Genomic DNA, 25,909 nt, shown 5'->3' with positions numbered 1-25,909 from the left:
AAATTTTAATTCAGAATAAAGGGATTGTATGGATTTAGGAGGCAGCAAGAATGACTGTGAAATGAGGTTTGTACGTCTCCAGCCTCGGCATTCATAAATGGGGGAAGCTAGGGATGCCCAAAGAGGTGGAAGAAATCCCATTGTATTGCCCTGGGGACTTATTTCAGCTTTACAGTGAAATTTGGTGGGCACTGGGCATGCCCTCACCCACAGATCATCACCCACAGTCCTGCATCTGTCGCTGAACATGCACTGGAACCAACACTTATATCTAAAACCTATACCTAGGTGCTCCAGAGATGAAGGATGCTCAGATTAGAGAGGCCTGGCCTTCAGCCAGCTTCTACACCTGGTTAAGATTTGGGTGGCCTTGATTCTTTGTGAGTTTAACTGCTGGACCAGCTGCCTCCTCTGCAGAAGCTTCCACTTCAAAAAATAGATGCTGAAACAGCAGTGGCAGCACAAATTCCTTATCACCAGCTGCTGTGTCTCCAAGGACAGCCCTGGTCTCTCTGGGAGGTCACCAGGTGTCCAGGTAATTTCAATTATTTCCAGGAACAGGCTTTTCTCTCTTGATGCCTCTCACTTGGAGTAGCCCCACAACCCAGTTAGGCACCAATTCAGGTAACTACCAACATAGTTCTGGGTCTGAGGAGCAGAGAGAAGATTCTCCAAAGCTGTTCTCAGTTTCCTGACAGAGTGTAGCTGGAGAAAGGGGACAAAAGGCAATGACTTCCCACTGCCAGAAGGGGATATTGGGATATTGGGATATTGGGAAGGAATTGCTGGCTGGGAGGATGGCAATGCCTTGGCACAGGGTTCCTAGAGAAGCTGTGGCTGTCCCTGGATCTCTGGAAGTTCTCAAGACCAAGCTGGACAGGGCTTGGAGCAACCTGGGACAGTGGAAGGTGTCCCTGCCCATGGCAGGGGGTAGAATGAAGTGATCTTTAAGGTCCCTTACACCCAAACCACCCCAGAATTCAATTTTTTATTACTATATCACTGCTGTCATGAAACTCTAAATCTTTTGTGTCCCGCTCCAGGTTTAACAAAGAAAGATAAAGGAGAGACCTAATTAAAGAGATATTTCTATCAATAAATTACTTTCTGCCTTCCATGACAGACCCTCCTTGTCTTCCTACCCTACCGGGAACAGCCCCTGCATGCAGCTGCAACACACACTCAGTGGGATGGGGAGGTTTCAGCAGAGCATAGGTTAGACCAAATGACGTTTCCACATCTTCACAACACCTCCTGGCACCACAGTGACCAACTCTATTTAGCTGCTCTGCTGAGGTGCTGCTGCCAAAATGTTTTTTGCTTGCACAGCTTTAAATAGCAAAGCTCACCATCCATTCTCTGGCAACACTGGGGGCTGTCAGCTTCACAAACATCAACACAGCCACAACAAACACACCACAGAAGTAAACAAAAAGATTCTTTCCTCATGCAAAGACCCTCCTGGAGGTGTACCTGGTGGTAAATCCTCCTGACAAACATGCCCCGAGCAAAAGCCTGGATGGTGAGGGTGGCGCTGCGGACCCTGAGGAAGGCCCGGCGCATCCGCAGCATTCGGTACTGCTTCTGCAGGATGATGGCAGCCCTCGTCCTCCTCAGGTGCTGGAAAAGCCTGCAGTGCACAGGAGGAGGGTAAGCAGGGAAAATAAACTCAACTTTTTTCCTGATGCGGTAAGTTTTAAACCAGGGGGAGAGGAAAACTTTTGTCCAATGTGGCTTGATGGTGTTCAGGAAAGACCACCCCAAGAGCTGGGCTAAGAAAGCCTCCATGCTGTCAGAGAGCAGCCAGGGAACCCAGGAGCACTAGAACCACAGATCGGCACACCTTATTTTTCCCAAACAGCATTAAACCCAAGTATTCCCCAGGTTTTCCTTGGTTTGAACTCTCTGCCTTGCGTCCTTGCGCCAACCAGCACCCAGGTTGGCTCCAACACCTCCCTGACTATAAAAAGCACACTACTGACTCAGTGAAAACAGCAGCAAATTGATTTGACATTTAAACTGGTGTGCACTGCTTTGGCAACATTCCTGAGCAGAGCCTCGAGCCATACACAGACAGTAAATAATGAGGGATGTGGTCAACTCTGCACCATGTTGCTCCCATTCTCCAGCTGAACTCGTGTTCAATTTGCTGTTACACCAGTTAATAAATGCCCATAAACCGTCCATTAAATTTGATCATTAGCTTGTTTTGCTGGATTTATGATTCATTTATTGCTCTCAGCATGCAGCATTGTACAGAAATTTGATCCACTTCTTTTATTTTGTGTAAAGCCTATCAAAACTAAGAGCCACATCAGATTAGCTTATATATTCCTCTGATTGAGGCAAATGGTTTCAGGGCTTCCTGAAGAGGATAAGGGATGGTCTGTCTCCAAAAAGAGACAGTAGTTACTCAGATGCCATCCCACTCTACAAACCCTGCACAATGAGGGGAACTGAAAAATTATGTAGAAGAAACTGTGCAGCAGCTGGTTCTCACTGACACCAACCCCTTTCACAATCACAAATAACACAAGTTCAGCTAGTATCTCTGATGTTCTTCTGCTGATTGTCTGGCTTAAAGAAGGGCCACAAGAAGGAAGGTGGCCAATGTGTCAGGATGCTGTTGCATTGCTTCACTCCCCCCTCACATCCACCCCACACCTGCCACCAGCATCCCACCCTCCAGCAGAGTGCTACCTGCAGAAACCCCAGCAAGCCAGTGACACAAGGGTTCCTGCACAGAAAGGGTTAACATTAGCCTCCTTTATTATCTACTGTACACAGCCCCCATGCCAGTGATTTGGAGTGATTTTCTTCATTACCAAGGATAGAGCCAATCAATCCTGAGAACTCCCCCTGGATATCAGGAGACACAAACCTTGTCCCTGCAGGGGAGGAATGCATGCCAACTAGGCAGCCCTCCCCTGGCTGATCCAAATGCCCTTTACCAAAGGCAGTCCTGGGGAAATATTAGTTCTGTGAAACACTTTCACCTAAATGCTTCAGAGTACTGTAGCCACCTCCTTATAACCAGATTGTCTATGTTATGACCTTGGCCCAGCACCTAGAAATTAAACTAACGTAAATATGAAACCAGCTTGAGGCAAAGAATTTTGATGTCTTGCCCCTAAATAAAGCCAGATAGAGGGGCCAGAAATAAGTCCCAACTTTAGCCCAGAAACTCTCACCACACTGTTACCCACACACACATTACACGTCTTGCTTTCAAGCAAGCAGAGCATTTCCAAAGCTCCTGATACGAAACCCCCAAGTTCAAGTTCTTGAAGATGCAACAGATTGAAAACCCAGGTGGCCAGAGGTGTTTCCACACTTGGCTCCCTCCCTGAGGCTCCCCAGGACCCACCTGCGTGCCAGGTGCCCGCGGGCGTAGCGCTGCAGGGCGAGGGTGGCTCGCCTCAGCCTCTGGTACCTGGCCCTCTGCAGCCAGCCCCGCACTGTCTTCTGGATCATGATGGTGGCAGCTCTGAACTTATCTGCCCGCAGCTTCTCCAGATATGCCACCTGGCCTGCACGGAAAAAGATCTTGGTACGGCCAAACTGGAACTTGTCTGGATCCTTTTCAAAAGCATAAAGGAAATTATATTTAATTGAGGCGAACATTGCTTTTTTAATTTTTCTTTTCAGTCTAAGTTGATCAGTAGATACAGAGTAAAAACACACTTTGAATCAAATTTATCAACTGACATCTCTTCTTAATTGGGTAATGAAGATATTATTAGACTCCATTATTAGATAAATTAGATTATTAGACTTATTAGACATTATTAGATATCATTAGACTTACTACACTTGAGCATCTATACACTCATTAAAGAATGCAGCACTAGGACTCAGTCTTAAACTCCATATATTTACACAAATTTTGAAGGGATTTTGGGTTGGGTTTTTTGTGTTTTGTGGGTTTTTTTCCTTAGTTGGTTTGGGTTGGTCTGGTGGGGTTTTTTTTGGTTTTTTGTTGTTGTTGTTGTTGGTTTTTTGTTTGTTTGGTTGGTTGGTTGGTTTTGTTGTTGTTGTTGTTTTTGTTTGTTTGTTTGCTTGTTTTTTGTTGTTGTTTGGTTTTGGTTTTTTGTGGTGCAGAAGTTTATTTGGGGTTTATTTTCTTTTGGGTTTTGTTTGTTTATTTGTTTTGGGGTTTTTGTTTGGATTTGCTTTTGTTATTTGTTGGTTTTTATACAAATAAAGAAATCATAGACTCAGAAAATGGTTTAGGTTGGACAGGACCTGAAACCTCATGTATATCCAACCTCCCCGCCATGGGCAGGGAGCCTTGTACTACACCAGACTAGACTGCAACACCAGAGCACTTCAAGAAAAACATTTCTTTTTCAAAAAGATTAATGTTTAGATCTACAAAGTCATACATGTGCTGCAAAAGGCTCTGCAGCCAAGGGTAACGCTGGGTGCAAAAAGAGGAACCCAATTGGGTAAATTCATCAAAACCCCAGAGGAAAACAATAGACCAAATATTAAAACCTGTGTAAGGTGCTGTGCACATGCTGAGCCACTCAACAGCAGGAAACAATTGCATGCACATTTGTAATTTAAAAATACATATTAACAAGCAGTAAAGTTTTGGTAAGGTGAGGCAGCAAAACCTTCTGATTAATTTATGGTAAAAATGCCCCAATCTGTGGGATGCTTTTTCCACATGGGGCCACTGAAAGTCTCCCACACATCAAGATAAGGCATTTACTGCACTTTCCCCTTACTCATTTGTGCAAAGAGTCATTTAATGATTGATTAAGGTTCATGACGTTGTCCCAGGGTGGATTCCTGAAATGTGCTCTGGCTGTGGCTAGACAAAACCAGAAGGAGGGGAGGGGGGACACATGGTTTTAAAGTGTCCAGTCATTCATGCCCAGCCAGTGACAGAAAACTCTGGACTTCACCAGCACTGAAATTATTCATTCCTCTTGAGCACAACCAAGAAATCCCATGTCCCACGTGCTCCTGCCACCTCCTCACAAGACTCCCTAATTTCAGGAAAACTCCCAGGCTGCCTGGGGTGGAGAAGCACCTGCACAAGAAGCAGGTGAAGCTGGAGCAATTTCAGACTACATCAAAGCCATGAGTTCTGCACTTTTATCATCAGTGACAAAGATCTGGTCCCAGCTCACCTTAATGAGGTCTTCCAACAGGGTCTGACAGATCTGCTTCTTGTCATTCTTAGAGAGGTCTCTCTTGTTCATAAGCACACGGTATCTATTGAAAAAGTCAGAGTAGGACCACCTGAAAGCAAAGCACACGCTGGGTTAGTCTGCATGCTGGGCACTGCTTCACTAAAATAAAGTGCTTGGAGTCGTAGATGAGCCAAAGTGTGAAATATTTCAAGGGATTTCTCACCGCTACCCTCAGCATGGACCAACTCCAAAAGGAGCTACTCACCCCCAATCTCAGCCTGGCCCCAATCTCAGACACTGAGTGACCATCTCAGGGCCTTTCCAGCTGGAACAGAAAGGCCACAGATCACCCTGTTTTCATCCTTGGTGTGCTTCCCAATCTGCTGCTCTTTACCACTCAAATGCACAATGCTATTCCCGTCAGAAAGAAGAAGCTAGCTTTGGAGAAATCATGGATTGACCAAAAATAAAAATTAAACAGAAACCTTGATAAAGTTGTAGAGAATTAATCAAATAGATATTCTTTGGTTTTTGTGTTCCCAAACTCTGCTGAATACTAATTTCAATCGACTCCCTAATTGCTCCATCTTGAGGCCTGTGACTGACACCCTTCAAACAAACACAAAATCTTTTGCCTCTGGAAAGAAAAAGCAACCCCTTGGAAGATGCCTCACTATCTCCAGCAGCAAAGCCTCCAAACAGACAACGCTAATTGAAGGAATTAGAGCACTGTATCCTGCTGCTTGAAATATCATCTCCTGCTGCTGGTGATAGATGTAGAGCCTGCAGACTGCCATCCTGAAATTGCTTCAGCATCTGCCAAGTTTCAGCCTTCTCCAAATTAACACAGTGAGTTATAAACCCCTCAAAACCTGAGATTTTAATTAACACTAAACTTTTCCAGCAATGTCCAGAGTGATCATTGATATTTCAACAAAATACACATAACAAATGTCAAATGGAGACTGGAGAGAATTGCAGAGGATTTGATTTCTGCCCTCACTCAACAAAACCACCTGTGAGCCTGACCCTTACCTGCAGGGATGCTCTGGAAACCAGGATGAGAACAAACGGTGAAGATCTGCCATACAGAAACATCCTCTTCACCCACAAGCCCCATGCATACCTTAACTTTTTGCATTACTGCACCAAATTCTTCCTATTTTTACACTTCCAGGGATTAAGAGTGTGGGAGGGAAAATAAACTACAAAGGGCCAGAGCATTGCTTGTGACAGGTCATGGCCAATTTGCAGTGGTGAGGCTGAGTGAGACCACCTGAGCTGTCACAGCTGCCAGCACTACAAAATACATCATGAAACAAAATAGTTCAGTTGGAAGGGACCTGCACAATCATCTACTACAGCTGCTGATATCTCTCATGAAACACCTTGAAAGGTAGAAGCTGTGGTATTTGCTAAGACAGGCATATTGCTGATTTGAAAACACACAACCAACAGAGCTTTGTGTCACTTCAGAAAAGGGGAGGAAAGACAATGCTCTTTTTCATTGAAAAGAGTACAGTAGAAGGAAATGTTTACAAAGGGAATGAAGAGAGCAAATGGGGGAAAAAGGTGCACTTGTAAGCCGCATGTAACTCCTGCATGGACAGACAGCACCCACACAACTAGTAAAGAATAATGGGACTGGAAAAAACTGGAATGCCCTTAGGATTGCACCTAAAGCCAAAGGCAAAATGGAGAGCTTGTGGGGGCAGAAGCATGAGGGCAACTGTGATGAAAGGATTTCCCATGCTCAAATGCTCAGATGGGCTCCGGACCAGCCAGATTTAGTGCTGATTCAATCTCTGTCTCCATGGGCTAGTCCTGAGGCCAGGCAGATAAAGCTACCCACCCTCAAATATCCAAAAATACTGGATTACCACTAAAAAACTAAGAAGTCAGCTATGGGGATTTCCCTCTGGGGTGAAAACTGAACACAAAGATTATGCAAGACTACAAGCTTGTGTCCTGTAAGGTTTAACTTAAACTTGCCTTCTCTTTGCTTCCCCCGTGCCTCCGTTTTATAATTACATTTCCCGTTTTGCATTGTGCAAATAAAACCCGTTTTCATTTTAAGCACGCCCAGGGTTTACACAGCTCCAAATCAAACCTGAGAGGAGAAGCAGAGCATGCAGAGCCCGAGGCACCCAGCCAAGCACACGAGGCTGGCTCAGGAAAGCCAGGAAAGCTTGGGAGGGGGGAAGAGAGAAGGAGGGAGTATTCCCATTAACCTGCCAGAGTCAGCTCAGGTACTGGCATTATTAACTGCTGATATCTGGAGAAAAAAAATCACCCTGCAGGTGCCACCCAGGCTTTTCCAGCAAAGAGCAGATGGTGAAGAGGCAGAATGTGAAACTCAGGGCACAGGTCCAAGCTGGGCAGAAAGCAAAATCCATCATCTTCCAGGACCACGGCAGAGATGGAGATCCCACAGCTGCTCACAAACAAGAGTCAGACACCTGCAGGATTCCTTAAAAATAGATCATATGTCACTGCACAGTGGGTCTTCCTCCAGAGCTTGTCATTCTCATTTCCCAAGGTGGCAAAAATAGATTTTCCATGTCCATGCTTAATAAAAATGACTCATTTTTCAGGAGTAAGTTTCACATGAGATGCTGGAAGAGTCAGGAAATACACCCCCTGGTTTCTGCTGAGGTGTTTACAGGACTGGTGGCATCCACAGCTCCTCAGCCACATCTCCCACTCTGAGCCCCAGGGCACAGAACTGCCTCACTCGTGCTCTCACCACTCTCTGATTTGTCAGGGGATGACATCCCTGACACTGCTCCTGTATTATTGACCGCAGGGCATCAGGATGAAATCTGTGCCACAACAGGAGTTTCACTGAGATATTTGCCATCCCAGTTCACCAGCAAAAGAAAGCTGCAGGGGTTCATAGGTGCTGCTACAGAATCCTCCCCAGAGAAAGGAACAATTAAAGCACTCAGGTTTAATGTAACATGCCTCATTGAACCACTCAAGGCTCAAAGCTGTATAAAATTTCCTTACAACTATGTACTGGGAGAGAAACAAACATGATTCCCCCAGCCCTGCAAGGGAGATTTCTCCAGTGCAGAAATACTAAAGCTCAGTGCTTTGCTGTACATACACTTTTTAAATTATTTTTCTGCGCATACATCTTTTTTCTCTAGGTACAATGTCTTCATTTTAAAAGGGGAAAATTAAAAAAAAAAAAAAAGAAAAGAAAACTTTATTCGTACTCGCCAAACCACACACTGGCTCCCAGCAGGAGACAAAGGATGTGCTATGTTACCCCACACCTTTGCAGGTCAGGAAAGACTATGGGAAGGGTACAGCTCAGTTCAACTTGAGGACAGGTATCAAAAAAAAAAGCAGATTTCAGGTGCTTGGGATGCTGCCACACAACACACAGCATGGGCAAGCCTCAGTGCAAGGGGCTGGAAACCACCAAGGGACACTAAATAAATACAGCTCCATATTATTATCATGTTTTAAGATGCAGATAAGTGATGCAGAGAAAAGAGCTTGAACCAGGGGATTTTTATACCTGCACAAGTGAGAAACAGGAAGAAGCAGGCACAAAAGACTGGGCAGATGCTACTCAAACTGAGATCAAGCCAACCTCAAACAGCTGAATTTTGCTTTGATGGCAGCACAGGTCACTAAGGGGAAAAGGCAATAAAGGGAAGGGAAGGATGCAGGTAAAAATCTTATGCCTGTGGAAAAAAACCCTCCTTGGGCTCAAGCAGCAAGGAGGATGCTTGGCTGAGAGCCTGAGACTTGGTCCTCCTAGCAAAGTCTTTGTCACCTGCAGGAAACAGAGGGAATAAGATGGAGCACACACCACAGATGAAGTAAACGTTTTTCTGTAGTTTAAGCAGCCAGATTTGGGTGTTTTACACAAAAATGCAGCCAGGTGCAAAGCAAAGGGGCTGCTCCTGTCCAAATCTGAGGGGTTATGAACCTGAGCAGAGACAGCTGCATTTATTACAATGTCCAATTGAAGGGAGAGCATGGGTAGGAAACTGGGGCTGACATTCTAAGGGAGCTTCCAAAAAACATCTTTCCAAGCAGTCAACAACAGCCCAAAATATCCACTACCCATTGTTTCAGCAGTATTATGCCAGCTGCACTGAGTGAACAGCTGGAAGCAGTGTAATAGGTCAAAAAAGCTTCAAACTCTTAACCATAATATGGTTTCTTTCGGTACCCTAAAATAACTGAAGGTGAAATGTTTCCACGCAGAGTGAACAAATTCACCCAAGACCATCCCAGGTGCTGAGCAAACTCAGTTTTGTGTAGGAAATCCTGGCAGCAACACAAGGCACCCTCCCCTGAAGGGGTCAATATATGAAGCAGGAAGGAGCTGGATGATATTGATCTTTCCAGAGGAGTCAGAATATGTCTGGAAGGGTGCAGGTTCAATCTCTGAGCCAAGATTCGACGTGAAATTATTTTAGAAGCTGCAGTTCAGGGAGAAAATTTCTCTTGCCTTGTTTACAGCAGCAGAACAGATTTGCCTTTCAATTAGCTCTAAACCATGCGGGCTGGCCTGGCTTGAAATTAGCTGGAATATATTCAAAGGGAAAAATAAGGGGGGGAAAGCCCCTCCATTTACATATTACACCTTTGTTGGGTGTGGGCAAACAGAACTGTTGGTAGCCAAAGCAATTTATAGGTCTTGTTATCCTGAAATGACAGCCAGACAGCTAAAGGCACATTCTATAAAAAAATTATATATCCAAGGATGTCCATGATAGTTTTCAATTATAAATGTTTAATATTTATAGAGTTTAGCAGCTGGGATTTCACACTGAATTGATACAAAAATGCTGAATCTGACAGTGAGCTCCAGCGACCAGAGGAAGCAGCCAAATGCCAAGGATACTTAAACTATAAATACATAACAGCTACAAAGAGGGTAATTCAGAGAGAACTGCAGTGATGAGGTTATTCAGAGTGATGGCATGGTGGGAGACCACTGCTGCTGTGGAAAACCACTGACTGGAAACCACCATAACCAGCAAGGGGGGAAAAAATTTACAGTTTTGATAGAACAAATTTAAAAACTCTTTTTAAAGAGTTATTTTGCTATTCATGGAGATCTGCACCAATTAGTTCTCTACAGACTCATCTCTATGCAGCCAGTTTCTGTAAGGAAGATGAATGGTTTTACAGCACAGAGACAGCTTCCACGCTTCACCCAGGGAAGCTGATGATAGATTTACTACCTACACACCTCAGACACTCCATTCATCACAGTCATTTATGTACATGCTAACAGATACAGATTTCTCAACTGCTGAGTAACATTTCAAAGCAAATTATACATTTTCAATTTATTTCAGACACAGCCAGAGTGCAGCCTACCATGGAAATGGTAAAATAAACCCAGGAACACCCTAAATGGGAAGCCCCAGGCTTCAAATTTCTGCGACTACACAGCTTGAACAACTTGAACAACTAACACTTGTATTAAAAAATATTTCATTTTTTAGAGGTAAAAAAAATTATTAAGGACTCAAAACACTGAACTCTTCAGCAGCAGGTGGTTTTATCCAGAGATCTCTGCCTCAAAGGCACATCACCCTCAGAAAGTTACTCTAGTGACAGTATGCTGGAATATATTCAGAGGTAAACATCACAGGATGAAAACAAGAGTTTTTCAATTGTTTCTGGATAAAACTCACCTTGAGGTAAACAAATTTGGAAATTCTCTGTTGTTTTACGGGTAAATTGCTTACACCCAAGCGAAACAAAAGTCACAAAGATCAAGTTTTCTGTTATTATTTTAAAGTATTCCAAATCTAGAGCCTTCACTAGATGTTTAAATTTAATGCAATCACTCTCCTTTTTAGTTTTATCCTTAATCAAGCAATATAATCTCAACTTGTCTCAAAATATAAGGAAATACAGAGGAATAATCAATGCTCACTGTGATGAAAACTCAGAGAGAGCACATGTAAAACTGCAGAAGGAACTAAAATCTGTTACTTTTCCTACAAAAAAAGATTCTGTGGAAGCATCTTCTCCTGAGGTGGTCTATAAAGCCAATTTAAATACACAGATTATTCACAACCTTTCAATTGCATCATCCAGCTCCTGGGTCTGACTTTCAAGACTCGGATTTTCTGAGTAAGGAAGGTGAGCCTTCCAAAGTGAGTATTCTATTTGGTGCAGAGCTGCTCCTACACACAATTATACCCTAGAAATATTAAAATACACAAAGATCTGTCCCTCAAGAATCACAAACTTTGGAGAAGGTCACTCTGAAAGACTGAAATTTCTTTTTGCACCCTTTTTTTTTTTGTCCCTGGAGGAAGAACAAGAGCTGACAAGTTGCAGTGGTGGAAGAGTTCCGTATTCTTAGTGTCCTGAGAAAAGATCTCATAACCAAAAGCATGCAAGCAGAGCTGAGAGCATCACTTTTTAGTTTGTCAGGGTGGAGAATTGACCACCCTTGCATTGGTCAATTCTTTGCTGTCAATAGATCCTGGCTGGTCTCCAGGTGCTGCAGTGGTTTCTCCCCTCTGTTCCCCCTCCCCGGTTACTAATTTCACATTGATTTTAGTGCTGTAGAGTATTAACTGCAGTTAAGTGAGCAGAAATGGAAAAATGCCACAAATCTGTAGGATAATTACGAATGGAGAGGAACAGGGTATCTGTGCAGCCATGATAAGACCAGTAACAAACCTCATGAAACACCCAATGCTCAGGTCAGAGCTCCCCAAACTCTCCAGGACCCACCACGGCAAAGCCAGGGCCCAAAGTGCACTGGGCAGTGTGTCTGCTTGCTTGGAGAGTAAAGAACTGGATTTCTATGGCCTTTTCCACATGAAAAAAACCCCAGATTTTTTCATTCTTTCAGGGCTTGTACTACAAGAGGACTGACAGATTTGGTCTGGCAACAATGATGGTTGTGAAAGACACATGGGCTGGAATTTTTGATTCCCTACCATGGCTTAGGGATCATGTAATGAAGAAGCAGCTTTTTACTGGCTGATTCCGCAGAAGCCCTCAAGACTTCAGAGATGAGAGCCAAAGGTGATGCTGGGTCTTCTAAGAGGGTCAGAATCCCAACATGAGGTCCTAGGTCTCCACCCTCCCACACTGGCAGAGGACAGAGAGAAACTGGTTTCCATGAGATTATTTTTCTTCCTCTCTTTCTTCTGTTTTCCCTTCTTCCTCCTTAAGCTGCTGGACTCAGCTGGTCAGGGAGGAGCCCATGGCCAGTTGTGGCCTGCCCACAGAGGTCACTGGCCAGCAGAGGAGAAGGGCAGCAGAGCCACCTCAACCTCAGCTGCTGCTCTTGGCTGCCAGAAACCCCTTGCAGCTTTCCAGGAGGTGAGAGCAGCACACTCCTCCCCAAAATCCAGGACAGGAAGCTCCTCATGGTGCTCCACATCACGCTTAGCCAACACTTCACTGAGCATATTTATAACTTCTTTGTTCCATATAAAAAGGCTGATGGCTTTGCTGACATTAACACGAAGCTGCTTGGCACTAAAATGCAATTGATGCATTTTTAGAATTATTTGCCCTTGTCACCTTCAGGACTTATGTATAGTCTATGTTTTCTGATTTATTAGGCCTTAAAAACCTCTTTTGAATTTTATATCTCAATCAGCAGGAGCACACCACCCATAACCCTCCTTTTTATAATGCAAGAGTTTGAAGCCTAGGATGCTCTGGATGTGCCATGTGGAAGTCTACGACAATAATTTACAATCCTTATTTTCTTTCTCTGCAAGTAGAATCAAAAGTTCTTTTTGGCTGAAATGAGGATTGCAGCAGATTTCTGAAGACAGGGAAAAAAACAAACACAAAGAAAAGCAAATTGAGCAGTGGAAGAGGCTTCAGGCAAAGAGTGAAGAAGTGCTTTAGGGCAGTGCTTGCTTGCAGAGCTGTTGTTTTGTTACTTGATGTCCACCTAGGTACAGCATCCCAGCTGGATTCCTTTGTCTGCCAGGCATCAGCTTTTTCAGAGGTTTTATGAGAGCAAATTACCTCTCAGGACCAAACTGAAAGCACCAGCTGGAACACTGGACACAGCACAACACACTCTCTGCCATGCCCACTTTGCAGCTCTTTGCTTGAGAATGAATCTCTTAGACTTGAGGAACCCAAGGCATAGTAGGAGTTTGGCAAAATGAAACAAAAAATATATATAAAAAGCAGAAAATCTATCCTGGATACAAACAAACCTAAATAAACATTGTCCTGAGAACACAAGTGTTTTCTTCTTCCTCCCTCACCTCAGATAATCCCAGAAGGGTTTGGTCTGGAAGGGTCTGTAAAGCTCACCCAATCCCACCCCTGCCATGAGCAGGGACACCTTCCACTGTCCCAGGCTGCTCCAAGCCCTGTCCAAGCTGGCCTTGGGTACAATGAACCTGCTGGGTAAACGACAGGAGCAGCACAACCCCAGGGAATTCCCAGCCCAGCACCTGGAGGGGAAGCCAGCTGCACTGATCCGGATGGTCTCCAGCACCCCACAGGCTCTCAGCTGCTGCACTGCTCTCTTCGGATCAAACCTGCAATCAGATTGAGGACAGACATTAGCACACAGTGAAAGGGAGCCCACAGCCACTGCCTCTCAATCCTCAGTGTAACCCAGGCTTTGGGAACAGGCTGCACAGATGTCACACCTTTTCTCTGCATGTCACTAAGGTCTGGTTTTCAAGTTGCTTGAAACCTTGCTACTACCCTGCTATCAATGACAGGTGTGTTCTTGGGATAGGATGACCACCTGATGACCACCTTAGCCAGAATCTACCTGGCTTTGTAAAGCAATACAATCACAATAAAGAAGGGAACAGGCTACCCCACCACAAGCTGCCTGGTGAACCAGCTAGCAGAGCAACAACATATTTACAGAAATCTAATTCAACAGCAAAATAAGTCTGATATATTCAATTCCATACCCAATTACCTGGTGTAATTAACAAGTCCCACAAGTTTCTAGGCTAAGTTTTCTAAGAACAGTGGTGGTCATGTTCCAGACTAATGACTTTGGTAGGCACTACATAGAAATTCATGGTGTTTCTACCCTCCTCTTTAAAGTTTGCATCATCCCTTACCACTGGCATCTCATTTCCATCAGGAATTTGTGGCAAAAAACCTTATGGCAACTTCCAGCTGAACACTCAGGCAGTGCTTCCTCTGGTTCCTAGCAAAACTCACTGCCAGATCAGACCACCCTTGCACTTGAGTCCAGGTACCAGCATCTCCCATGGTTGTTCCCTCCTTCCACCCTGACTCTGAATGCACAAGGAGGTTCCAGCTTCCAGCTCTGGAAGTGACTGGAAAAGGTCCCTGCACCAAGCTCAGGCTCACATGATGCAATGTCCATAGCTGGGTGAGGTTTCCAGAACAAAGCATCTCATACAATGCCAGTTTTTTCCCTTTCTGAAAGCCCAAAATACTTACACCTGCAAGCCAAGATTACATTAATAATTCTGCCTGCTCTCTGCTGTACAAAAGCAGCATGAAAAATAGCCTCTCTGTGCCTTTTTTAATTCCCTGGACCTGTCAAGTCTACAAGCAAGTTATTCACTGCAACACCACCAACACTGTGCAGGGTGAAAAATCAGTCTGGGCTGTCACTCACTTCAAGGAAGAACCCACAAGGGTGCAATTTCCATAACAATAAATAATAAACAGGAGTGGCAGATCGACAGACAAGTGTCAGTCCTGGAAGATCCCAGGGCAATCTCTCTGGTATCCAAGGGAAACTCTGCAAAGCAGCAAAGCCCTGCTCAGTGGGGGTGAAACGCAGTCACCAGAGAGGCTGCAGTCACCTGTCAGCAACAGCTCCAGCTATGGGCTAATGCTGAAATTATGACTTTAAAAGTGGGACAATACACCTTATTACAAACTCCTTTTCCTTGCCATGGCAGGTAGAAGCACCTGACAGGTTGCTTTTGGCTTGGAAACGCAAGTCAAAGATCCCAAACCCTGCCTGAAACAGAATCTAAAAGGAAAACTGGTAGAGGAACAACCTGAGGTCAGGCATTCCCCTTGCACATCTCTCTTTGGAAGTCTTCTCCAACAGGAATTAACCTCAGACCCAGTCAGATGCAGCAGCCATCCCTGTGTGGAGCCAAGGTGTCCCAGGATGGGAGCCTGACACCCTCCAGCCCCATTACAGATATTATCTTCTCTGCAAGTTGTGAAGCAGGAATGCAGGCTGTGAGAGACCTGAGGAACTCTCCAGTCCAACCCACTGTGTTCAAGCTGGGACAGCTATGGGGACAAAGCCATAGCCCAGGGGTTTAGCCATGAAAACTGATAGAAACCTCCACAGATGGAGGCTGAACAATCTCTCCGGGCAGACTGCTCCATTGACAGACTGTTCTCAGGGAGAAGAAAACCAGGTTTACTCATCTCCAGTCTGAACCTCCCATGTCAGTTTGGGACCATTGACTCCTTCCTCCCACCACACAGCACTGCTGAGAGCACGGTTTTCTCCTCATGGTAGCCCCTCTAAAATACTGAAGGGCTGCCATCTACTCCTTCCTGTTCTCCAGGGTAAGCATCTCTTTTTAGCAAAAACATAGTGCTCTTGTGAGCTGAAAAATGTTATGTTTTAGAAAGAGAAAGCTTATTTTCTCCCTGAACAACAAACATAACACCAAGCATTCCACATGCTACAGACACCTGGGTGCTAACATAGAGCAATGCTGATGTTTCACCTCACAAATACTTCCCAGCACTGTGCATTTTCCAGCATGTGTCTCTAGATCCCACTTTTACATATAAAAAAAGAGAGCAAGTCCTACGAGGAGCAGCTGAGGGAGCTGGGAGGGGGCTGAGCCTGGAGAAAAGGAGGCTCAGGGGGGACCTTGTGGCTCTGCACAGCTCCTGCCAGGAGGGGACAGCCGGGGCGTCGGGCTCTGCTCCAGGGAACAGGGACAGGAGGAGAGGGAACGGCCTCAGGCTGGACCAGGGCAGGCTCAGGGTGGACACCAGGAGGAATTTTCCCATGGAAAGGGTGCTCAGGCCTTGGCAGGGGCTGCCCAGGGAGGTTTGGAGTGCCCATCCCTGGAGGTGTCCAAGGAATGCCTGGACATGGCACTCAGTGCTTTGGGCTGGTGACACAGTAGGGATCAGGCACAGCTTGGACTCCATGATCCCAGAGCACTTTTCCAGCCTCAGTGCTCCTGGAATTCTGTGACTTTATTTGAGCCAGGCTAAGGATACAAATTCCTCAAGATGGTGGCAGCAAGACCAACCTTGACCACGATCCCCAGGTGACAGTGCCAATTAAGCAATCCATGAGGGGAGAGTCTCTTGCAGAACCACCCCCAGGAGACACCTAAACCCCCTGTGGATGAGGATGCAACCCCACACCACAACATAAAGCAACCTCCTCCAGAATCATCCTTGTGTCTATTTTGGTCTGTCACTTGTTCCCAAAATCCTGAGCGTGGATCAATATTAGCATCACATTGGGCAGAGCCATCACTTGGACTAGGAGCAGGCACTGGCAGAATTATCCTCCTGGTGATTGCTACCCATAATATCTTAGGGATACAACTGAGTTCATTCAATTACCACCCCCTGAAAACCAGGAGCTTGCACATCCATGGAATTATATTAGCTGTATCTTGAGCATCACGTGAAAAACTGAATCCAAAAGTTCAAAGGCAGAGAAGTGAAGAGGGATGAGCTGAAAGGAGAGCCAAGCAAGGACATTGAGTCTTGGAAGGACCCATTGGCAAGATGAAGCCACTTCATCACTCAGAGCATCTACCACACTCTCACTACAGCAAGTCAGAGCAGGATTTTGTGCTTCATCTAAAGAAAAGAGTAAATCACACAGTGTAATCCTGAATTTCATTTAATGAACACCCCCTGCAAAAGGCAAGAGGAGACCAAGGCCAGAGCATGTCCAGTACCTACAGGATGGTGTGTGAAACAGATCAGCGGAGCACAGAAACACAGCCAGTCTTCTCCAGGGCTGCTAACTACTCATTTAAGGAATCAGGTAAATAGAAACCAGTTTCTGAATGTCTTGCAATGATTAATACCCCTCACTTTGCTGTTTGCAGGGGCAGAAGAGTCAAGCCAGGAAGCTTCCTAGTGGATACATCTCCCCCAGCACAACACGACCAAGGCTGAGTCTCTTTATAGAAGCTTTGCCTTCCTTTCAGGACACTATTGGAGCAGTCTTTGCACTCCTGAATTGCTATGTGCTCACTGGGAGCACTCAGCCTGCATCAGATCAGCTGGAGGGAATTCCTCCCTGCTGCTGGATTACATTTACAACCTTCTTCCTTAAAGGTCACCACCTGCACTTGATGCCTTTTGAGGACATCACATCTGTAAGGTCCTTGCATATTAATGGCCAAGCTTTCCTGGTATTACAGGGAAGAAAACTGGGCACAAGTCCATGACCAGGATGTCAAACAGGGCTAACAACTACCTGCTCTCAGCTGCTGCCTCTGATACATCTCTGAACTGGATGAAGATGAGGACTGGCCTTTTGCTTCAGCTGCTCACCTTCCTGAAGGTGATGCAAGCCACCTCTTAACTTTTTCTACATTTATTTTGGAAGCACCAAGATATTTCTGTTCCTTTTACAAGCCCACTACTTATCTCTTTTTTTTTCATGTCTTTCTCTTTTCACTGTTTGGAACTATAATCATTTAAACCAAAGCAAGTCTAAGATGAAAACTGCAGGAAGACCCTATTACTGCAAAGCAAGGCTCCTCAGTATTAGCAGAGCATAATTCAGAGCATATCTATCAATTATCAGAACCAGAATTAGTCTTCATTTCAGAGGCACAAACCCCCCATGCTGAAACCCAAAAAGGTGACTCCATCAACCCACCCAGCCCTTCCAGTTACAGGAACAACATTAAAAGGAGGGGGAAAGCTCTTGAGTAGGAGGAAGAGCCCAAAGCACGCCCTGCTGCCAAAAAGCTGAGCACATCTGCCCATCTGCAGGGCCACTTACTTGAAGGGGAGCTTCTCGTCGTTGGGCTTGATGCAGCGCACGTAGTGCGGGGTGGTGGCGTTCAGGGTCTCCATCAGCAGCTGCAGGGAGTTGCGGAACTGAAAGACAAAACCACTCGTCTGGAGGAGGGAGGAGGGAGCTGTGACCCTGCAGCCCCAGCCAGCAGGGGTGCCACAAGCCACCCGCGGGTGTGACACTGCGTGAGCCTCCCCATGGACCCAGAACAGGCAGGGGGGATGCAGAGGAGACACTGGGGGGTTCAGAATCACAGAATCACTGAATAAGGAGGTTGGAAGAGACCTCCAAGATCATCGAGTCCAACCTATGTCCTAACACCTCAACTCAGAATCTAGACCATAGCGCCAAGTGCCATGTCCAGCCTTTTTTTAAACATATCCAGAGATGGTGATTCCACCACCTCCCTGGGAAGAGCATCCCAGTACTTTATTATTCTTTCAGTAATTTTTTTTTCCTAATATCCAACCTATACCTTCCCTGATGTAGCTGAGGCTGTGTCCTCTGGCTCTGTCAGTGCAGCCCGGTGGAAGAGACCGACCCCACTTGACTACAACCCCCTTCAGGAAGCTGTGGAGAGCAATAAGGTCACCTCTGAGCCTCCTCTTCTCCAGGCTAAACAACCCCGGTTCCTTCAAATCTTCCTCACAGGGCTTGTGTTCCAAGCCCCTCACCTTGTTGCCCTCCTCTGTACACGTTCAAGCATCTCAATATTCTTCCTAAACTGAGGGCCCCAGGTTGAGGGCTTCCAGCTCAAAGAGTCATGAGCAACAAAGCTTGTGATTCTGCCCAGTTGGGTCTTGGAAACATCTCCAAGGATGGAGATGGCACAGCCACTCTGTGCCCCTGTTGAACTTTTTGACTGCCCACAGCGGGGGAAATGCTCCTTTTCTGCAACTGTTTTAGCTTAAAGGCTCCACAGTATATTGGGACACTGTCCAGTGAATTCCAGAGTGGCCTCCACCCTTCCCAGACCATGTCTCAACTGCTTTCAGCCAAGACTTCTCAATCCTGCTATTCCAGAGACACCACTAGAAGTCATCCAAAACACAACAGCCAAACAGAGATAATGGAAAAGCCTCTTTCCACCCCCAAGAGCTTTTAATTTACCTCTGCTTCAAACTGAAGCAACAAGATGTTAACTGGATTGCTCTGTCGCCAGTGACTCACTCAGACCCCACATTACCTGGTGTCCCACTGTCTTCCTGTGCTCCTTGTTGGCAGCTTTGAAGGCTGGCTTGGCAGAGCGCACGTTGATCCGCGGTGTTCTCTTTGCCACGGCCGCGGCGGGCACGGCGTCCTTGTCCTCCTGGAACAGGTCTGCTACCATCTGATACTGAAACAAAAGGCAGCACTTGAGCACCTCTGGCCCTGCTCGCTGGGGAATGAACCCACCCAGCTCCCACTGCTCAGGTCATCTCGCACCCGTCCTAAACCTGGAAGGGAAAAAAGGGCGAGAAAGTGAAAGCAAGGAGAGTTGTCTACATAAACCACATCAGCAGGACAGCTGATCATTCTGTGCTGCAGGTCATGAAACTTTAAAACGTGCACATTAAATCAAATTAGCCTCAAAAGAAAAAGAGGCTGGATTGGTGAGGTCTTGCCAAGGCACAAAACCTCCTGAACAGGAGGTGACTCTTGCTCCCAAGGCTTTGTTTCTGGGTGTTTATCCAGCCCTGCCCCAACAAGGATGCTGCCTACAAACACATACCCAAGGAACAGGATCTCCTGTGAGGACAGGCAGCAGCCAGGCCCCACCACAGCCCCAGAGGCACCCTTGCTTTTCAAAAAATTAAGGGACACAAACACTTCCTCCCTAATTAGCCACCTTTCAGGGCAGCACTACCATCCCACAGCCCTGGAAGCACCACATCTAGCTCGACAGATCCCTAAACCTGGGATTTCTTGCAAGCCAGCAGCAAAATTTCTGCTTCATAAACAACAGGTGAGCTGGAAAAGGCAGTTAATGCCTTTTTTGCTATTATTATTTAGGAGCCGGTTATTCAGATTTACGTTAGGCTGGGGAACCTGAATATTAAGTAAGCCACCATAAATCTTGTCTGGCTAGCAAGGCTGTTGAATTTTCACATCTTGAATCCATCGACACACCCACACTGGCTACTGCCACAGCTGCTCTTACATTCAAAGGGGAAGTCCTTAAATGTAAAAACACCCTCTCTGTCAGGAGGTGGATGTCATGTATCACCAAGTGAGCTGTGCTCCTGCCCAGTGACACTGCCAAAGCACCCACAATCCTCCCACTAGCACGGATGCTGGAGCACCTGAGGGGGAGACCCACATTCCCCACATCCATGGCTCACCATGCCCAACACATCCACCCCAAAACCACCAGCACAAGGCAGTGGCAGCTGCCTAGCACTCTTGCCCCCACCTCAGGCTCCTCCAAAAGCCCAGCCTGGTTGTATTTCCATTAAGATCCCAGGAAGAGTGCTGTGGTTTACCACTTTTTAGACATAAACAGACAGCCCTGTGCTGTGAAGGGCTGCCTAGCTCTCTGCCACATCCCTGGGCTGACACAGGAACACTTCCAGCCCTGTCCTGTGGGATGTTCTCACAGCTTCTTAGGGCAGCAGCCTCAATGCCACTATGGGAAGGAAATTATTTGCATTACATGAGCAAATTTTTTGCTGGCTTCACGACAGCACCAGCTAAGGATCTGCTTCACACTCAGCTTTCATTGCTATCTCTGCAGCTCACTCAACTCCTATCACAATAAAGGCTCTCTCCATCTTCACCTGGCCCTCTATACCTAAAAAAGACATCCTGACAGTTGTTGTGGATGACACAACACCATCTGGGATGCTCTGACTCCTGCAGGCATGGGAGGTATGGACAGCACATGTACTAATGAAGATATCCAACACAGGCTCTGCATTACTGCCTCACACCTGACAACGTGGTAAAGTCCCTGGATGTAATCTCGGGTTTCAAAATGTCTTCTCAACTCAGCTGGGAGGGCCACCAATCCCTCCATCCACTTGGTATTAATAACAGCAGTGCTTGTTCCTGAATGAGAGCTGGAGAAGGATCTCAGAGCCAAGCTCTCAGCTTGCATGATGCAAACCTGGTGGAACTGGGACCATCTCTAGCAGGAACCACACCACAGGTTCTGAGGGACAGATCCCTCCTCCCCAGCTGGAAGAGTCAAAGCCATTGGCGCATTATTTGTAATTATAGAGAACTGGAAAATAATACCTTCACAGCATGCCTGTATGCTTTCCATCAGCATTCAAATCATTGCCCTTAATTCAAAGATCAGCTCTCAACTGTTTTAGCTGACCAGCACTTACAGAACTAATTAAATGCTTTATAAAGTCTCTTTCACCATCCTGTTGATGGCAGTAATTGCATTCTAATTAGCAGAAGGCAGTTCTGCCTTGGTGGGAGTGCTTCATTAGTGATGGCTTGCTGACAGGGAGGTGCCCAGGTCCTTGCTGTGTCAAATTCAGTGTTCCCCCTTGCCCCCTGTGCTGCTTTAGTGGCAATGCAAAGAAGAGTTCAGGCAATGCTGTGTGCCAGCCTGATCCTGAGGACAGGACAAAGTCCTCACAGCACAGCCCTGTGCAGCACAAATCTGAGCTCTAGTTAAATTTACACATCTGGGTAGCAGACTCAGCACTGCCACTGCTGCTTTTGCTGGTTCAGAGAGAACAGGTTGCCTTTTACAGCAAAACAAAATTGTTTCTAATTGTTTATAGCCCTGGAGGGCAAATGGCAGGCAAGAAGCAAAAATACCAGGGAAACAATCTGCTGGCAAACGGGTTAGGGGCAGCAAGAGCAGACCATCAGGTGTTGAAGGATTTGGGAGAGGAATGTGACAATGCTCCTGCTGCTCTTCTTTCAGAACAGCACGGGATCAGCACAGGCTGATAAAAGCCACTGCTCCCATGTTGTTAGGGGAATGGCTTAAAGGCAGAGGCAGAAATTCAACAAACTATCTCCCAAAGGTTCTCAGACCCAAGTGCATTTCAGAGTGTTTTGGGCTGGGTCAGGGCAGCTGTGGTTGCCCCATCCCTGGAAATATCCAAGGCCACACTGGACAGGGCTTGGAGCAACCAGGGATAGTGGAAGGGGCAGGGGTGGCACTGGATGGGATTTAAGATCCCCTATAACCCAGCTATTTAAGACAAGTCCAGCCTGCTCTGATACTATATTATATTGTGGTTCCAATATGTGACCAGAGAGCCTTTATTTTATATCTGTGTTTTTAGGGAAAGATTTCCAGGTTCTCCACCGCTCTACACCACACTACTCCAATGAGTTATAATTTCTCCTCTACACCAAACACTCAAACAGAAATCTTTATCAGACACTGCCAGTTCTGCAGCACTGACTCCAACAGCAAGTTCAGCCCTGGCTAAATAATTAATCATACAGCATCAATTATTCCTGGAGGTTACCTGGCATTTCTAATGAGCTCTAATCATGCCCAGTTTTTCCCTGGGAAGCTTCCTGAACATGCAGAGCTCTTGATTTGGGCATTATTAAAGCCCAGCTTCATAGTTATTAATTTCACAACTACTCCCATGGATGAGAAAATTGCTCATCTTGCCATCTTCACAAGAATTCCTTGCTGTGAAACAGGCCAAGCCACTGATAACACTTAAATAATTTCCCATTCTCATCTCTTCCAACTTTGACAGGAACAAAATCCACCTAAAAATAATGTTTCCTCCACCTCCCTTCATCCCTCTCCTTATTCAGGGTGGCATTTAGAAGGTCACAGCCAGCAGCACACCCAAGGGTGTCAAAAAAAGAAGTTTGAATATGACACACATTTGCTTGCAATGTGCAGGGGGTCTTCTAAATTTGTAATGTAAAAAAACCCAAAAACAAAACAAAACAATTTTTTAAAAAATCCCAAAACAACAAACAAACAACATGCTGGCCTGTGCTGTGGAAGGCTTTGAAATGGTTTGGAGGAAAGCAGATGCACTCCTTCCTTAAATCACACACCAGGTTTGGAGCAGCAATGTTGTTCCAGAGTCACACAGCCTGGATTTTGGCTGCTGGATGGTGAGCTGGGCTTTGCAGGGCTGCATTTTCACATTAACTGCTTAATAAAACTGCCCCTGGGAGAGATGATGTTGTTTAAAGTTTCAGCTCGTTAATTGACAATGAAAGACTCAAGGCTGCAGGGAAGAACTTTTGGTCTGGTTTTAGAACAACAAGGATCTGAAATTCCTTAGCTGTCTGCGCTATTGACACTTTTAACCCAGCCTACCCAAATGCCCATACAGAGCAGGAGTATGGTACTGGAAGCCAGTGTAAAATCTACTCAATTTAGATAGAAAACTGTAAATTCTCCAGCTTGGAGCCACTGTCAAATGCTCATTTACTGCAGGCATGACCCACTCCAAAGCCTTCAGAGCCCCACAGCTCTTCTGCTTCCAACATCCCACCAAATCCACAGCTCACAGGAAATTTTAAACAGCAAGAGCCACAACAGCCTTTACCAGGAGACCTGGCATTCAAAGCCAGTCAATACATCCCTGCTGGCACTTGGTGCAATGAGATGTTGACAAGTTGTTTGTGCAACACTCGGGAGAGGGAAGGTACAGTCACAAAACCTTGTAAAAGACAAGTGACACCAAGAGTGATCATTAGTAGCTGTTAATTTGTTAAAGTTACATATTGGTAGCAGTGTAAAACAGATCCACAGCAGCTGGAGTGTCTCAGAGTTCATGTTACAGTTCCAGCATTATGTATTAACCCTGGTTTTTGCACAGTAATTATTGAAGTAATTAGAAGGCACAGGGACAAGTATGATGGATTTCATTACAGCTAAGAGGAACAGCTATTTTCACACAGGAGGGGGATAGGACCAGCAAGGCTACCCACAATGTACAAACTGCACTGGTGACAGTGACTTTTAACGCCAGATCCCTCTGCTTTTGAGCAACCTGGTCTAGTGGGAGGTGTTCCATGCCAGGGGGCTGGAACAAGATGATTTCTAAATTTTCTTCCAGCACAAATCATCCTGTGATTCTATGGGTGATGAGTGGGGAGCTCCAAGCAAGAGCTAAGTGGGATTTACAGTGCCCAAAAACTACCTGTGCCTAATTTTGACCCTTGGTGACCAAAACAAGAAGAGGATCAGCAGGTTTGAAAACTAACTCCGTGACACCAACACCAGGGTGAAGGAAGCCAGACAACAACCCACATCCATGCATGGCTGCGACTGTAACCCCAAACAGCCTCCTCTCCCCCCTTTTTCCCTGCTCCACACCCCATTTATTTGTCTCTTTGGTGGCTGTCAGTGGCTGGAGGCAGCTGCACGTTGGCACCCTGAGCCAGGCGTGGCACAGGGACGCGCAGCCCAGCTCCAGCCTGGACAGCTGCCCTGTTTTACCTTGCTGGCTTTCAGGATGTTGATCTGCTCCTCGTACACGGTGTCCCTGTTCTTCTCCAGAAACCCCTCGCTCTGGTACTCCACCTGCCAGGACACAAAGGGAAGAAGCTCAGAGGGACAAGTCCAACACACAGGGACAAGCTGCTCCCACCACTCCCCTGCTGTCAGGAGCTCACCCCCGAAAGGAGAAAGGAACAACTGGAATTTAAAGGTCACTTTTTATCAGAGTGAATCTGGGTGAAAGCAAAATCCTTACTGCAACATCAGATTGTTTCCTAGTCATTAAACTGCTGTGTATGGAAGTCAAGGGTAAAAAATGCAAGGATCATCAGTAACGCTATACGCTCTTTTGTTCACTCCTCAACTCCCTCTAAGCTAATCAATAAACCTCAAAATATGCCCTGCCTAAGCCTCTTGTAGGTCTCTTGGGTTTTGAAACTGCAGAGGGTTGGGACACAAAGGTATTTTTAAAAAGAAAAATTTAAAAAATTATTTAGAGACAACAAAAGAAAATTTATCTTTTTTTCACATTTAAAAAAAAAAAAACAACAAACAACTTTTTAAGAAATATTGCTTATGAAGGATCCACATGCAAAACCAGCTGCCTAAGGAAAGGTGAGTACCAGTCTTTGCCATGGTGAGTGCCTCTGGCATCCAGGACAAACCTGGTTAGGAGTAGCACCTGTAGGGCACCACAGCACCTGGATGTTGTCCAGCTCCTCAGACACATTCCTAGGTTGATCTTTTTAATTTTTCCCTAACAAATATGTGTTTGGGGTAACCTCAAGCTTTTGACATTTCTGTTTGCTGCAACACCTGTCACATCAGGGCTTCAGTGAAGTTGGAGGCCATGGACAAGACCCCTGAGCACCAGGCACTGGGATTTGGTTTAGTTTAGTGCCACAGTTGGTATCTTCTCCCTCAAAATGCTGGGATCTGCCTGAGATCACCCCTCACCTCCTCCCTGCACTGTGCCTTGCTGACACTCACAGCTCCTGCTCTTCAAACACAAACACATTTTCTGCCAAACTGCCCTTACAGGAGGATCCCACTTCACCACAGCTTTGGGAAAGAGGATTTTTCTCTCCTGGACAATCCACAACTCGCAGCTCAGAGCCACAGCCGGGAGGGGCTGAAACCCTCGGGGCTGAGCCAGACTTGAGCCCCTGAGCCAGGACCACCACCCTCCAGGCAGCCAGGAGCAGCTCAGGGGGCTGCCCACGGGTTTTTTGCGCTGCAGGAGCTCTCCCGTGCCTGCTGGGTACCTTGTCGGCGAAGTGCAGGACGATGAAGGAGGTGTTGGACATGCGAGGCTTCTGGAAGTGCTGGCTGGCGGCGTGGCGGTCGTAGAGCTTCTGAGCCCAGTTCTGGTCCGTGCCCTTGGGCACCTGCACGGGGACAAAGGGGACACTGCTGCTGCTCTGGGCTCACCTG

General features: G+C 46.1%; 1 protein-coding gene across 5 annotated transcripts in view; it reads right to left on the bottom strand.

The window, feature by feature from the left end:
- The window catches only part of MYO5B (myosin VB), a 149,627-nt gene that overhangs the window by 46,644 nt on the left and 77,074 nt on the right, over nt 1-25,909 (bottom strand). For all 5 annotated transcript variants that reach the window (XM_064402904.1, XM_064402906.1, XM_064402905.1 and 2 more), the window contains 8 exons: nt 25,741-25,863; nt 24,476-24,559; nt 19,289-19,438; nt 18,088-18,185; nt 13,574-13,660; nt 5,142-5,253; nt 3,368-3,579; nt 1,474-1,630 (listed from right to left, as the gene is read on the bottom strand). In XM_064402904.1, coding sequence (XP_064258974.1) covers nt 1,474-1,630; nt 3,368-3,579; nt 5,142-5,253; nt 13,574-13,660; nt 18,088-18,185; nt 19,289-19,438; nt 24,476-24,559; nt 25,741-25,863 — 1,023 coding nt within the window. The remainder of the gene's footprint in view (nt 1-1,473; nt 1,631-3,367; nt 3,580-5,141; nt 5,254-13,573; nt 13,661-18,087; nt 18,186-19,288; nt 19,439-24,475; nt 24,560-25,740; nt 25,864-25,909) is intronic.

The sequence above is a fragment of the Passer domesticus genome, chromosome Z (genome assembly GCF_036417665.1).
Source record: "Passer domesticus isolate bPasDom1 chromosome Z, bPasDom1.hap1, whole genome shotgun sequence".
Classification (NCBI taxonomy): Eukaryota; Metazoa; Chordata; class Aves; order Passeriformes; family Passeridae; genus Passer; species Passer domesticus.
The sequence above is the reverse complement of the archived record's forward strand: the minus strand, read 5'-3'. Positions and strand labels throughout refer to the sequence as shown.